The sequence below is a fragment of the Atta colombica genome, unplaced genomic scaffold (assembly GCF_001594045.1).
Source record: "Atta colombica isolate Treedump-2 unplaced genomic scaffold, Acol1.0 scaffold156, whole genome shotgun sequence".
NCBI classification, from domain to species: Eukaryota; Metazoa; Arthropoda; class Insecta; order Hymenoptera; family Formicidae; genus Atta; species Atta colombica.
Genome location: NW_017259246.1, coordinates 304,383 through 320,999, shown reverse-complemented (window position 1 = coordinate 320,999; position 16,617 = coordinate 304,383). Strand labels below are relative to the sequence as shown.

Below are 16,617 nucleotides of genomic sequence, written 5' to 3'. Positions count from 1 at the left end.
TTTAGTTGTACATAATAAAAACTGTATATGATATAAAATATCTTAAGTTGAATAAGTCCACATAATTAATTTAATTTTTTTTTTAATTCTATTTATGAGGATATTGAAATAAATTAAGTGAGAGAGAGAGAGAGAGAGAGAGAGAGAGAGAGAGAGGAAAAGAGAGTATTAAAAATATTCTCACTAAACATACAACGATCGTTGCTGTGTACATGATATTTACGATTGCAAAAGTACTTTTAACAACTAGTTATAGATAATTTCCACAAGATATTTCCATAGATATACTATTACATGTTGCGTCAAGAATGGATACAAGAAACGTATTTTACAGAAAATATTTTCACAGTCTTCTAACTAATTTATTATTAAAAGAAAACTATCGTTGAGTTTTTTTGCAACAATTTTATAATTGTTTTTGGCTATAAATAATACACGTATATATATATATATATATATATATATGCTTTATATTTGAAAATTATTTTTCAATATTATTCAATATTAATCTTTTTAAAAACCATTTTTTGAAAAAATTTATTCTTATGTCGTATAAAAATTTTTATTTACTGGTGTATTTATGAATATTCTAGAATTAATTTGTTGAATTGTTTATAAGTTAATTATATTTACGTAAAATATACATTAATAATATAGGCACAGAGTTTTTGCAAATTCCGTTAAAAATTTATAATTGACAATCAAATTATGTGTTAATGCACACACACACACACACACACACACACACACACACACACACACACACACACACACACACACACACCACACCACACCACACACCACACACACACACACACACACACACACACACTCTCAACCACTCACACATACATACTATAATATAATAATTCATCATTTATTCACATTTTAATTTAAAGTATACAAAAAATGAAATATGCTTGCAAATTACACTGTTGTGCAATTTTTAATGTTCACATCCATAAATTAAACACATGTAATTAGCTAAACACATTTGTAGTTAAACAGTTATTATTTAATTTAAAGTTGCAAAAGTATAAGGATGTTTGAATTGTGAAGAAATGTGTGCAATATATTTTTCAAATATGAAAATCTGTCAATACATTGTGATCAATACATTATTTCTTTATCGATATTATTGTGAAATATTTGTGTGTAAATTGTGATAATATTTAAAAAAAAGCTTCCTGAGGCAGTTGATTTATTTCGACATTATCAAATGTCGTCTAAAAGAATGTTTGTCCAATTTTTAAATATTTAATTAATCTGTCTTTATTTCCTGATTAATAAAGTAAAAAATTATTTTTTCGCTTTACACGCGACGTATCTATTACATTAATCCTTTCTAATTTTATTTTTATTATATATGTTCAGAATGGAATTAATGGACGGTAAAGTGTACGATAATTAAATATTTACAGACGTATAATATGTTTAATTAAGTCTGTGTGTACTTAAGTACTTACGAAACAGTTCTGTTTATTTCTTAATAATTGTAGAGTTATATCTCGTATCATCTTGAAATTGATAAATTAAAATTATTGTCTGTAATGACTCGATGTTAAGTCCATACGACGCATGACTGTATTGAATGGTATATACATGCGTTACGCAATCTCAAGGAATTGCATAGTAAATGTCTTCTACGTGTGTAAATCTGTGATTGCATGATGATAACTGGACCACGTTCTTGAATCAACTACGACAATAAAGATGATAGTAAAACGATGATTGCGTTGATAATGTTGATATCTATTAAGCGATACATATCTATCTTTAATTATATAAATTTTTAAATTACGATTCTTATCTTATACACACACAATCATAAACATTGTTTATGGAGTGTTTACAAAGGAATTATTATTTTATTATTTTATAATCTTATAATTTATAATCTTTATAATCTTATAAGCTTTATTACTTTATAAGTGGTTATTATACCTCGTTTAACTGCACAACATTTTTATACGAACATGCATCATTCAAATTTTATATATATTATATAATTATTTATATATTTTAATTTATATCATTTTAAATAGCATAAAATGATTTCACGTAAAATGTAATCATGATATTATGATTGTACTTTGTTACAACTGATAAACCTTTACAGTAGTGACACAGGTGCGAACGCGGTCATGGTAAACCATTAATTAGAGTGTAAAGCAACCAGAGATTGTAACCGTATAGAAGCATCACTATTATGATCGTTACTTTTATGATCGCTATTCGGCTTCTTTCACATACTAATTAGGCATGCATCGAAATCATCAACTTCTATACTTTCTATAGAAAAACAATTATATGCATATTATATAATGTGCATTTAACTTGAATTTTTTTCAATTTTTGTAATAGTTTTTAATTGCATAACCGAATTTTAAATTTTAATTTACACATAACGTAAAATCAAAATATATATAATAGAAATAATAAAAATAAAATGTCTTTACATATTATAAGCGAATTTCGAATAAAAACTAAAATGTAAAATGTTACGAAAATTAAATATGTAATGTTTAAAATTAAAGATTATGTTATGATCGTGTAATGATATTCGATCACGAATTTTCATACGATAAACGCAGCTTAATTAGATTTATTGTCAATATATCATTAAAAGGACACACAGTAAAATCTATTTTTTAATCTATTTATTTATTTTTACATGGTTTGTACAGAGGGAGAAAAAAGCTGATTGCATTCGGCCTGATGATCGTCGTACTTGTGGCCATTTTCGTGGTATTAATTGTAATCTTCACGGTCAATTCAGATGTTAAGTGTGGTTCAAAGTTCGTCAGTTCTTCTGAACTGGGTCGGTATGCGAAGGTAATACCTATTAATCGATGAGTATAAAAAAAAAGATTGATTTAATTAAACCGTAATAAAAATACCAACATTTGATTTACTCATTTACTGAAACGTATTCTGGAGAAGTTATTCATTTAATTAAAATATAATTATAGTGTTCCAAAGAAAGAAGGTAATTATTTCCAAAATACTTCTCGTGCTATCAGCATGTAATAACAGCTAGGAAATTAATTAATAAAAAATTTAATTTAATATTAAACGACAGTAAATAATGCTATGTGCGTATTTGCTTTGAGAATGTATTTTTATTAAATTTGTTATTTTTCAATAACTGCTTTATTTTACTTATTATTTCACAAACATTCACTTTGTTTTACATATAAAAAGAACAATATGTGATAATACATTCCAAAAGTTTTTTTTTTACAATTATTGAAATATTCATATTTATTTAATAGGGCGCCGTGACAACGAATGGTCAGGAATGTTCAAAAATCGGTGCGGATATCTTATCTAAAAACGGTTCAGCAGTAGATGCAGCAATAGCAGCACTTCTTTGCGAAGGTGTCGCGTCTTTGCACAGGTACTTATTGCAATTTTATCTCTTCTTTTTTTGATATGAAGAATGCTTTTTGATATGATAAGATTTGCTTATCATGATGAACACCTAATATTGCGAACAAGACATATAGTGAGCTATTTTATATTTTTATATTTGATTTAAAGCATGGGACTAGGCGGCGGATTTTTTATGACGATATGGGACGCAAACAACAAAACGGCGATCTTCCTAGATGCGAGAGAGACCGCCCCGATGAATGCAACAGAGGATATGTTCAATGGCAATGCTCATTTATCCATGTATGGTAGGATTTTTTTGCAAAACTTACTGACAGATCCTTATACATTTACGTCAAAATTGCTTAGAAGTTGTATCTATAATCATTACTGGATGCAACGTAACGTTTAATTATAAAATGCTCTATTTCGTTTGTGTGTGTGTGTGTGTGTGTGTGTGCGTGTGTGTATGTGTGTGTGCATAATAATAATAGTCATCTGAGTAATAAGCGTAATCTATGTGTTATCGAACAGGTGGACTCGCAATTGCTGTCCCGGGTGAGCTTAAGGGCTATTGGGAAGCGCATCAAAAATACGGAAGGATACCGTGGCCTGAATTATTTGAGCCTACAATTAAATTGTGCAAAATTGGATCGCTCGTCAATGATTATCTTGCCGAATATCTGGTCGAGAAGGAGCCTATGATAAAAAACGAGAGCAGTTTAGCTGAAATACTTATAAATCCTGACACTAATAGAACGTGGATCGTGAGTAGCATCTTGATTTTCGAAGTTTCCTTTATCATTTTTTAATTTCTCACTTTGTCAGGCGCGAATGTCTTGTTCAGTAGAACTATGAATTAAATAGAGAAATATTTACAGGCAGGAGATCGAATAAAGAGACCGAAATTGGCGAAGACCTTGAAGCTTATAGCAGAAGAGGGTCCCTCCGTGTTTTATAATGGCAGTATCACTGACAAATTAATCAACGAGATAACTAAGTTTAAAGGAATAATCACGAAACAAGATTTTCAAACGTATAGGTATAGTATACTATATTTTTTCATTTTTGTGTTTTGAAATATTATGAATGCTTGTGAAGTGCGAAACTTGCTATTTGGGAAAATTTAGATAAAGGATTATAAACTTATCTTTATTACGCAGTTATTTAAAATTTTACAAGAGAGCGTAAAAAAAAAAAGAATGTGGTTCACAGTAGATAAAAACGACGCTGATTTACTGCAACGATAATATTAATGAAAAACTTATTGAAAAAACTTATAATGAAAATTTTATTTTTTATATACATTAAAGAAATTAACAGAATATCAACCGAAAAGTTGTGCTATTATTATATCTCTTTTTAATATTTTAATATTTTTTACACAATAATATTTAATATTTAATATTTTAATATACAAAATAATTAAGTATGAATAAATATAAATTGTTGATAATATTAAATATCATTATTTACAATCAATTAATTTAAGGCCGATAACAATGTAAGAGCAGATTAAATATTGATTTCGTAATGACTTAACAAAACTACTTATATTAAAGTAAACATTAAGTTGTGTTCTTTTCTTGCTTTATTATAAGTTTTTTGTTTTTATAAGTTGATTGTGTACAATAAATGATAAAAATGAGATATATAAATGTAACAAATATTATCGAATTAGGGCAATACTGCGAGAAAACGTATTATTGAGAATAGTGTTAAATTCATAATATTAATTAAATTATACCCAATTTGAATTATTTTTGATTATTTTTATAGGTCACCATTATTTCTTTTCAATTTCGTTAATTTCGTCAATTTAATTAAAATAATAAAGATAAATTATTTAATCCAAGAAAATATATTAAATTTGACTTAAATTTAATTTATTTAGTGCATTAATATGAACTACTTACTTTTAAATTAAAAACAGAAATAGATTAATTTACATTCTGACATACTGAAAAAAAAATTATTAAATCTTAATACATAATTTCTTTGAACAGTACTAAATAAACATTTATTTAGAGTAAATATTTACTCTGTAAAACAAGTATAATGATTAAATCAAATTAATTTTTTTTGTATCAAATAAATATATATTTACAATTAGTAAATACTTTACTTAGAACTATTCAAACAAATATTTATTAAAATTTAGTTTTTTTTTTGTTGCACATATTGAAGTTAAAAATAGCAAAATGTTATTTAACTAAAAAAATTGGGTTACTTTGTGGGTGTAAAAGTCATAGCACATTGATAATGCAAGACTACTTTGTAGAGTCGTATGGAGAAAGCCGGTCGCATTGAAAATGGGGAACCTGACAATTTACAGTGCTCCGCCGCCAGGTTCAGGCGCAATTCTAACGTTTATGATGAATGTCCTTCATCGCTTGCTACCGGTTCGCGATGAGAACATAATGTGGCAACGTATAGTGGAGACCTTTAAGTGGGCTTACGCAAGAAGAACAGAGTTGGGGGATCCTGAATTTGTCAACGGCATAGGTAAGACCATGTATACATAATGAGCAACATTTTAACATAATTTCTTGATAATGTATCTTGAATTACATATGATATGTAGTAATGTTATATATAAAGTTTATTTAAAAAGAATCATAGTCATAGTCAGCTGACGCTCTGAAAAATTTTTATGTAAATGATAAACGATAACAATTCTGTTTAATTCATTTTACAAGGTCTTTAAATGAATGATAATTATACATCTATATTGATAGAAATATTAATAGAAAATGTTACGCTTATTTAAAAGTTAAAGCATCTCGAACATTATTAATGCATTAAAAATCTCTTCCATTAATAAAGACAAGTTTTCTCATGCTGACATCGATAATAAGTATGTAAATTAACCACAAAGAAGAAAAAGAAGAAAAAGAGAGAGAGAAAGAGAAAGAGAGAGAGAGAGAGAGAGAGAGAGAGAGAGAGAGAGAGAGAGAAAGAGACAGAGAGTTTTTATACTACTTTAAATATGTATATTGTTACGTATTAATCTCTTTAATGCGTATTAATCTCGCGATGTATGTAGTATGTTTTTTTTTCTGAGAATTTCTGAGAATCATCAAATGTTTCTAATGTAATCGTTAACCCATATATCATTGCATAACGCATTTGATAAAACCTGCTGTTAAAAGATCAGTAATTTTCTGTTCCATCATGATTTTCTCTAATACATTCTTCGAATTTTCTCTCCGTCAATTACGAAGCATTTAATACAATACAATTATTTTTTTTATAGACGAGCTGCTGACTAATTTAACGTCCAATGATTACGCGGAAATGATAAAAAGCAGGATTAAGGATGATCGCACAAGTCAAAATCCGACAGATTACGGCGCTATCACCGCAACACTCGAGGATGCAGGAACCGCACACGTTTCCATCCTCGCCCCCGACGGTTCTGCCGTCTCCGTTACGTCGACCATCAATCAGGTGTAAGTAAATTTGCAAGTGACAAAGTACTCTAATAAAATAATTAAATCGCAAGACAATTTATATAAAATCAACTTGTACAAAATTAATTCAGCTTAGATTGCAGCTTTCCTTTTCACTTGGAGGGGGAGGGGGAGAGAGAGAGAGAGAGAGAGAGAGAGAGAGAGAGAGAGGGAGAGAATTTGGCTGTTTTAAATTATATTGTGGCTGTTTTAAACTATAAATTATACTGTAATATATTCAAATAAATGCAACGATCCATTTATAAAGTGTCAAATACATCGAGAAAAAAATCAAAATCAAATTCGCAAGCAAATATTATGATGTTTTCTTCAATATTTATTGGTTAAAAAATTTTAACTGTGATGACAAAATATACACTTCTGTGAAATATATTTCCTTAACAAAAATAAAGTAAGTAGTTTATTTGCCAGAAATAAAATTTTATCTCGTACTGAAACAAGAATTTATTTCAATGAAAAAAACTATATATATGTTTTATAAATAAATTTTTAAGTATTTTTTTCTCAGTGCATACATAATATTTTAGAATAAAAATATCAGACTTTCCTTTTCACGATACCGGTTCGTTTCACACACAGACTAACAAAAACTTTATTATAACTTTTACTATGATACTCTGCTCGTATATCAACGCTCGTATATCAAAACGAGAAAAAGAAAACGAATTGAATCGCTTCGCTTCTGAAGATATGTTCGACGTTCTTCGTTCTTGAAAGCGCGGTTTATATATATCTTTTAAAAATGGAACGATTCAACGCGTGCTCGGCGAACACGGACCCCGATAAAAATCCCGCGATGTATAATGCGTAGGATTTTTCGTGTTCTTTGTAAGCATCTTTATTTAACAGGTTTGGCGCGATGATACGCTCAGAGTCCACCGGTATAATATTTAACGACGAGATGGACGACTTCAGCTCACCTAACATCACCAATGGCTTCGGGCTACCGCCGTCACCGGCGAATTTTATTCGGCCTGGTAAACGACCGTTGAGTTCGATGTGCCCGTCTATAGTGGTAAGCCATTTTACCGCGAACGTGACCGTCGACAAATTCGCTCGGGAGCTTGAAACTCGATGAATAACATGTAACAAAACAGTCGCGCGTTTGGGGCGCGTCTCGTGAACGCTTGGAAAACGCGTCTAATGAAACGACTACAACGAGTTTGCAATTAACTATCGTTGGATAACCATCGATTCCGAGAATCGCTCAGCTCAATGATGTAATTGCAATTCGCAATCGTCACGCGATCGTCCGAAGCGATTCTCTGCGCTGCGTGAGACCTCGCCACAATGGTATTTCTCATGCAATTCGATATACCTATCTGTGTAAAAATCTTTTTAAATGCTTTTTCAAAATAATCTTAAAGGGACTGAGTGAGATGTACCAGTTTTGGATAACTAAGTTCAAGTTTATTTAATATAATTATGCGACTTCTTTTAAGTCTATCACAATGTTTGTTATGTAATTCGGTATGGTTGTATAAAAATCTGGATCTTTAAACACTTTTGCGTTAAAATAATCTCAAAGGAACTGATGTACGAGATCAATCTTAGACGGCTAATTCAAGTTCATATGATTCAATCGCGCGATCTCTTTTAGGTAGATCACAAGGGCAATGTGAGATTAGTGATTGGTGCAGCGGGTGGCACGAAAATCACGAGTGGCGTGGCGATTGGGATGCTCTTGAATCTCTGGTATGATTACGACATAAAGGAAGCGATTGATGCGCGCAGGCTTCATCATCAAGTAAGTATGACCATTTGAATTTGAGAAAATAATTCTATAATTGAAAATCAAATTCTCATTGTATAGTGTATTACAATCTCAATTCGAATTTTAATTCGTAATGACAGTTTAAGGGATTATGATTAAATCTATCTTTAAAATTATTATTTAATAAAATTCCAAGAAATTATTAAATTTGATATTTTATAATTAAAATCATTTAAAACAAAAAATAAGAAAGATTTTAAAAGAAAATTTATTAATAAAGGATGATTTTAGTAAAATTATTATTAAAATATATTTTTAAAATTATGATTTAATTAATTAAAGATAAAAGATAAATTAAAAATTTAGATAATTTTTTAATTCGCATTTACTAAAAAATTTTTCTTGTATAATCAATTATAATTTACACAAATTATTTAAATACTTCGGTATATTTTTCCTTGAAAAAATTTCTTAAAATTATTTCTTTTATTATATAAGAAATAATATTAACAATAAGACAAATGAATAAGCTTCATTTATCAAACGCTAAATAAACCATTAAATGGAATACACTGTTGAATTATTATATTTATTAATGATCTTTAAGAAAACTATTGAATAATTGCAGCTGCTGCCGATGAATATCCAGAATGAGAAAGATTTTTGTCCAGTCACGTTAGATTATTTGAAAAAAATCGGACACAACTCCACCACTTTTAGCGGAATTGGTAGCGCTATTACGGGTATATCGAAGGAAAATGGATTTATAACAGCAAACTCGGATTATCGTCGACAAGGAACTACAGCAGGACTATAATAATTATTGTATCGAATTCACGCGGATAATTTTATAATCCAAGATGGAGCATCGATTTTTTTCTTTGCGCTACCATAATTTTTCTTAAACTGCAATAATTTTTGATTGTAATTTAGGCATACGGTTCCTGACAAATGCTCTCTACATGACGTGGAATGTTTGTCTTATCACTTCCTATTTATATAAGAATGCAAGAATAAAGTATTTTACAAATTATGGAATTATCCGCAAGCGAATTATATGTGATTAGATAATTGTTATATAGATAAAATTTTTACTCTTAAATTTAAGAGACAATTTATATATTTCAAATCAAAATCATTGGCATATGTGTCGATTCAAAATATATTTGAAATCAATATGATTCCTACTTGGCTGTAAATACTTAAAAATTGTAATTGCGTATAAGTAATATTTATTTTATTATATTTCATCAATTATCACATCTCTGTATATATTTCATAATGTTTCACACATTCAAATGTATGAAAATAAAAATGTCTTTAGTTTGTGTTTAGTGTTTACAAATTAAATTTATTTTTAGATGTAAACTATATGTTTTTTTATTTAAATGAAAGATAACATACCCATAATTGGTAACGTAGGATTCTATTCTTGATAATGTAGACATGACAATTTTGCTGCATAAGCAATGTGAAAATCATGCAACTATATAATATAAAATAATAATAAAATATTTTATTAAAATAAAAAAAAATCAATTATGATGTATGTAGATAAATAATGAATTTTTCTTCTGAAATTAAGACCGCATTAAAAAACTGAAGATAGTTAAGATAATACATTATACGAATGCAATATACTCCCACATATTGTTGAAAAGAATAACGTAAAAAGAACTTAATTATTTGTTATTAAGTTGTTGTTGTATATAATTAATGTAAATTTATTTTAATATAATTTATATAAATTTCATGTTATTCATTTCATGTTATTACATAATAATTAAAATTAGGCATAATTATATTCATAAAAAATAATCAAGTGGAAGTTGTTGTGTAATACTGACATTATGATCAAATTATTATACTTCTTCAGGTTTTTCAATAATCTACATTTCCATAATCATGCTGATGTATATGTGCATGATATTTGTCATTCTTGAAATTTTACAGCGCAGGACATTATTACTATTTTTCAATCGAAACAAATTTTGTGTAATATAATAAACAAAACTTTGTTTATATATAAAATTCAGTACTAATTTTCAAATTATCAAACCAGCAAGTTGATATTTAGTCATTAATTACGCAACAGAATGCATTTTCTGACAATATATTTACAAAGTTCACGGTTTTCTAAAAATCAATAAATAATTCAGTAAAATAAACAAATAAAATTATGTGAATGAGATACATTTTCATTTATCAGAGTAAACAATTTCAACATTTTTGAATGAACATCTGATTATAATCTGAATAAGTTTAATTGAACATTCAATTTAATATTAATTTTAAATGTAATTTTTATCAAAGAAAAATAAAAAATTATTTATAATTTCCGGTATTTAGAGTTCTCAAATAAAATTAATTTCTAAAACAATTTGTGTGGCAATCTACAATTCAAATCAAAAGAATCAACAGGAACTCTTTCTTCAAGGTTACTACCGCTATAATAATTAGTATTCTCTTTGGATTTCTACTTCAATCAATGCACTCGCTGTACGTCTGGAATTTAAAATTCGCAATTTCTTCCGTTAGTACATGACCTTCGTTATATATGTTCCGTATTAATGCTGGAATGTATTTCTTCCGTATTTACATCATCGAAGCTAATTTAAACAAGCCAAGTTTTTTATTTGCCGCGAAATAATTATTTCAAACAATTATTGCAATTATCTTTTTACAATCAAAATGATTTGTTCTACATATGGAATCCTTTGAACTAAATCATCTGTTTTAAACTATTCAACCTTCTGGTACAATCTACTTTCGAAATAAAACAAATCACAGTTAAAGATTAATAGAAAATAAAAACTACATATTTAATAGACTTTTGATCAATATAAAAGAGACAAAAATGGTTTTCGTCACACAGGAATAATTTTAGAGAAGTTTCATAACTGTCCTGACTCACTCTGATCAATCTATCAGCTTGACAATATAATTCGCAGTAACACCGCACATCGAACGCTTCCATATTATTTCCATATTATACTTCCATTTCGCAGAAAGTATAATATATATGTTCTATACAAAATAACATTACGGATCATTTTATTGGTTTGTCTGACATATAAGAGAGCCGTTTTACTGTTTTAAAAACTTTTCATTAGTCACCAAACCGCAACCTTGAGACCAGATTGAATATTTAATATTATTATTTTTTGTTGGGCTAAATTTTTCAAGAATAGAAACATTATAAATTCAGATTCATTATAAATAAATATATTATAAAGTTCATGTGTCTTTAAAATCACAAGCATAAATTGAGCACTTCGATAGAATCTTAATCTGAAAATTCCGATTGTAATTATTATCTTTATATTATTATCTTTATATCATCATCTTTATATCATCTTAATGTCATATATGTATTGTACATACACTCTAGAAAAACAGAAAGAAAAGCGGCCATTATTATTGTTCGTTGTAATTATCAAACAAAGAGTAGCGAGCGAGCTCGTGATTTTATGTCAGATGTCGGATTCTCCCGTTTCAGCTGTGCCTGTGTGATTTCGAGATACATTGTCGATATGATACTAACGTGACAGTAATTTCAAGAGTATACGGTTTACGGAAGTTAATCGAAATCTTCGTTTACCATTGAAAATAAGGAGACTCATCCAGCCGCAGAGAAAGAGAGAGAAAGAGGGAGAAGGAAAGGGACGAAATGGTGGACAAAGATTCTTAATTTCCGATGCTTTGTTCTTGTGACCATGGTGGTCCATTTCATTTCCGTTTCGTTATACTGAGGTAAACGAAATCAGAAAAAAGGAGGAGATATCAAATATTATGAAGAGCGGTCACTGCGAATTACGATTAAAATGTGGAATGTTCGCGTGCATATTTATGATTGTTGAGTATTTATCGCACGCATTCAATCACAAAAACCGACAATTAATTCTAATTAAATAATAATTTAAAATTTAGAGTACACATAGAGTAATAATATCTAAAAATATTTACGATATGTGAAATTGCTGCTTTGATTTCTTAAAAACACGTTGTAAATAATAATTAAAATTTTTTAAAAATAATGTACATAAATATACATCATACACGCGCATTATTTTTAGTGCAATTTAATTTTATGCCAAAGATTTACATACACACAGATAAAACAAGAATAAGAAGACGAAGATAAATTATGTGTATATATATGTGTGTGTGTGTGTGTGTGTGTGTGTGTGTGTGTGTGTGTGTGTGTGTGTGTATGTATGCACGTGTAAAACAGAAAAATTTTCCTGTTTAATCAGCCATCGACGTTTTTCTTGTAACTTAGTTATATCATACACTTGAAAAAATTCTGTAGCATCGGATGTTTTTGCTATTAAATCTAGCGATATGCTAGATTTTTTATTTTTTTTATAAATTTTTTTTTTATAAATTATTCCATATTTTTAATGACAAAACATGATGTACCACTGTTTTTATCATCGATATATGTAGTAATCTCCCTCAAATAATTGCAACACGACGTGTATTCTGATTTTAACTTTTTTATATTAGGTGTGGGAAAAAGTTCGTGGCGTTTTTCCCGTTAGATGGCATTAAAAAAACGCCACGAACTTTTTTCCACACCTAATATATTCTCGTTATATAATGTAATTTTAATTAACACCATCCTCGCTTCAAAGACTATAAAACATGATTTTACATTTTACAAAACAGACTTTTGCACAACACTGTTTTTCAGACGGATTTAAGTTAAAATGTTTTTCAACTGTTTATAAATAGTTAATAACAGGTATAATTAATTTATCAAATTTTTATATAAATTTTTATAATTTATTCGTATCAAATGCACTAAAAATTATGTTTATAAGTGGTAGTTGTTCTCGTTACAAGTTAATAATTATCTCCATCACAGAATAAATCTTTATTAAACATCACATTGAGTGAACTAAAATTATTATCTACAAATATTATATGTACATAGAAGAGTAATTCTTTAATGTTAATTAATAGATTTGAACAAATCTTTTATTGTCACATAAATACAAATAGTAAAAAAATGATATACGTGGAAATACATTATATTAACAATCTTATAGTTAGAATTTTTCTTTTACGTTAAAGTCCGATCGATTATTTTCAAATTTTGATATATTATATTAAAATTTAATAATTTATTTTCTCCTTCCTTAATGACGATACTTAATGGACTCACGCAACATTCGACGATATGATATTCAATAAGATAATTCGATTCTAGTGAGCAACATTTTTGTCTTCAAGAAACAAATTCTATTGGATATCGAACATCATACGTTGGATGTCGTGCGCCGTATGAATCTATACATAGCAGGAGTTTCATATACAGCGCAACATATAGACAGTATAGGCATCTGTGACCGCGTTCGAGTTACAGTCATCAGTCGAGAGCCGGAGTTGGGTCTGATCAGACCCACAGCACTCTGACAAGGTTTCTTGAACGGAAAAGTAGAAACACACTTTCACCGTACAAGATGCTGAGGAAAACGATTCTCGTTTTCGCGGCGCTCATTGTGCTTGCCAGTGCCACGTTAGTTAATCAATGTGATTCTGGTAAGTTTATTATTGAATAAAAATATATAAATATTATAAAAAAATACATTAACCTATAAAGATACATTAATCTATTAAAAAACAGCTTTTTAATAAATTACATTTAAAATACGAATCGTTTCTCACGAACATAACAATTCATTGCTTTACCTATAATTTTGTAAGTTGACTTATTTATTTACGTAGCACCGTTACGTAAATATACAGACAAGTTGATAAACAAAAATTTGCTGTATTATGACTAAATGATCAATAAAAATATTATCATTAAAACATGCGCAAGAGAGAATTTTCAGATAAAGCGTTATATAAAATGTTTACAGAAATAATTATCAAACTTGCTTTTAATGTACTGAGACTGAGAACTATGACTGTCTTTTGATGTCACTGAAAAAGTTACAGATCTAAAATACTTATTTTAAAATTAAAACTATTTTTCTTTACGTGAGAGGATTTTTGCTGATATTATTAAGTATCTTTATGAAACTTTCTCGATGTTATATTGCGTTAAAATTTTATTGTACAGAATATTATAAAACATTTGGTCAAAAAGTTTATCGATTTATTTTTCTATTCGCATTCTTAAAAATGTTATACAACTCTATAAGTATGTGAACATTTTTATTCCAAGTTTTCAAGAAGAACAAATAATTCTTTATTTTAAAACTCCATCAAAATTAAATATGGCACCAAAATTAAATATGGTTTATTTCTATTCTCTAAAAATAAAAGAATGGTCATAATTCGTTGTCAAGCCAAACCGAAATATATCTAAAGATAATATATCTTGTTAACATATCATATACATACTGTATATACATTCCAAGCTAATTTATATATCTTGTTATTATTTGATATTTAAATGTATTTTTAGATTTCGCTACTGATTCATATCTGAGTAATAAAAATATTTATTACAACACCTTTATTTATTTAAATGTTGAAATGTTTTTCCAATGCTTAACGTCAATAAATAACTTGTGATGAAATAAATTTTATATATACTTGCATAATTTTTCCATAAAATATATTGGCAAAATTTTATACTTCAAACACTTTAGAATATTTTGATATAAATGAGGGATTTGCGATATATTTTCGATATTTAAAATTCTTTTTGTGGTATATTGTATACTATATAATATTTTGAACATATTCATTTTATCTTGTTATTTTTTTTCAAGAATTGTATAAATATTTGTCAACAGAAATATATTATCCATAATCATATGGCAAATTGCTAAAGGAGAACTGTCCTTCAACAGTCTGACAGATTATTTTTAAAATTATTACACAAGCGAAACTGAATAATTACCTATGGTATATCGAAGATTGCTTCTCATGCTCGTGACAGAAATTATAATTAGTGTTCTCATAATTTTTATCATCAAATAATAATGCCTTTAATGACTCCTAATTATTAGAGATATGTGAATGAGACAACGAATTAGTTTTATTAATACTTATATAATTGCTTACAAGAAATATAATTGATACATGGTGAAAATGATGAGCAAAATACTAACTTATATGTTAATTTATCAATCGACTCGTTTCACCGTTAGAATTTCAAATTTGCTAATTTTGCGCCGATTAAAATAAAAAATAAATATCATTTAAGTATGTAAACAAAGTCTCTTCTTTGTATGTTTGAAGTAAAATAAACAAAATCAACACGAAAAAATACACTAGGTAGATCGATCGTTAAAATTGTAGTTAAAAACAGTTAAAACTGTAGTTTTTTTCAGAAAAAGCTAGAATAAAGATATTGTGATATTGACACTAAATGTGACAATTATGCATACTGATAACACGTTTATTTCGCGCTTTTTCACTGTACATTTACACTAGTAAAATATATTTTTATCGAATTGTGTTTTTAATTGAAATATTTCTTTTTGTTCGATTTACTTAAATGAACTATTGTAATAAAAGTAATAAAGTAAATAAATGTATATGATTTAAAAAATACATTCACAAAAGGATTATTTTTAAGAATGCATAAGAAAAAATTAAAATCACACAGTCATGTTTGCATAAGTACAATTTACAATTATCTTATTGTCTAGAATTTCTTTCTGACTGGTTGTCTAGTTATTTCAGCAATAACCTTCAAGATCATTACGGATCAATCATAATCATGAAAAGCAAACGTGTTATCATTTTCAATCTGAATAAACTTATATTTTTTTTCTTATGACATTGAAGAAAACTTATTATTAATGTCGATTTATTGAGTGACGTAATTTTCTGCTTTTTATGAGATGATATTGATTTAGCATTCAAATAAAAAATTACTATTACTATCAATGTCTGATAAATTAAAAACAATTTTTAATAATTAATCGGTTATTATTTATTAGCGCAAATAGGCATCGTACAATAACTATACGATAAACGTTCGTTTTTTCATATTTTCTATTTATACTTTCTCTTACTTTACATTCTCAGTAATGGGAATCTCGCTGAAGATCAAATATTTCAAGGCAATCAACTCATGAAAACCAC

General features: G+C 27.9%; 2 protein-coding genes across 2 annotated transcripts in view; both read left to right on the top strand.

Annotated features, from left to right (window-relative positions):
• LOC108685773 (gamma-glutamyltranspeptidase 1-like) overlaps window positions 1-9,925 on the top strand; it is a 10,983-nt gene extending 1,058 nt beyond the window's left edge. The window contains exons 2-11 of the mRNA XM_018190734.1: window positions 2,688-2,835; window positions 3,276-3,400; window positions 3,544-3,683; window positions 3,910-4,142; window positions 4,257-4,417; window positions 5,657-5,880; window positions 6,632-6,827; window positions 7,698-7,863; window positions 8,449-8,595; window positions 9,191-9,925. Of these exons, the coding sequence (XP_018046223.1) occupies window positions 2,688-2,835; window positions 3,276-3,400; window positions 3,544-3,683; window positions 3,910-4,142; window positions 4,257-4,417; window positions 5,657-5,880; window positions 6,632-6,827; window positions 7,698-7,863; window positions 8,449-8,595; window positions 9,191-9,379 (1,729 nt within the window). The 3' untranslated portion in view covers window positions 9,380-9,925. The remainder of the gene's footprint in view (window positions 1-2,687; window positions 2,836-3,275; window positions 3,401-3,543; window positions 3,684-3,909; window positions 4,143-4,256; window positions 4,418-5,656; window positions 5,881-6,631; window positions 6,828-7,697; window positions 7,864-8,448; window positions 8,596-9,190) is intronic.
• A 3,975-nt stretch (window positions 9,926-13,900) lies between these two features.
• LOC108685774 (ecdysteroid-regulated 16 kDa protein-like) overlaps window positions 13,901-16,617 on the top strand; it is a 3,907-nt gene continuing 1,190 nt past the window's right edge. The window contains exon 1 of the mRNA XM_018190736.1: window positions 13,901-14,109. Within this exon, the coding sequence (XP_018046225.1) occupies window positions 14,031-14,109 (79 nt within the window). The 5' untranslated portion in view covers window positions 13,901-14,030. The remainder of the gene's footprint in view (window positions 14,110-16,617) is intronic.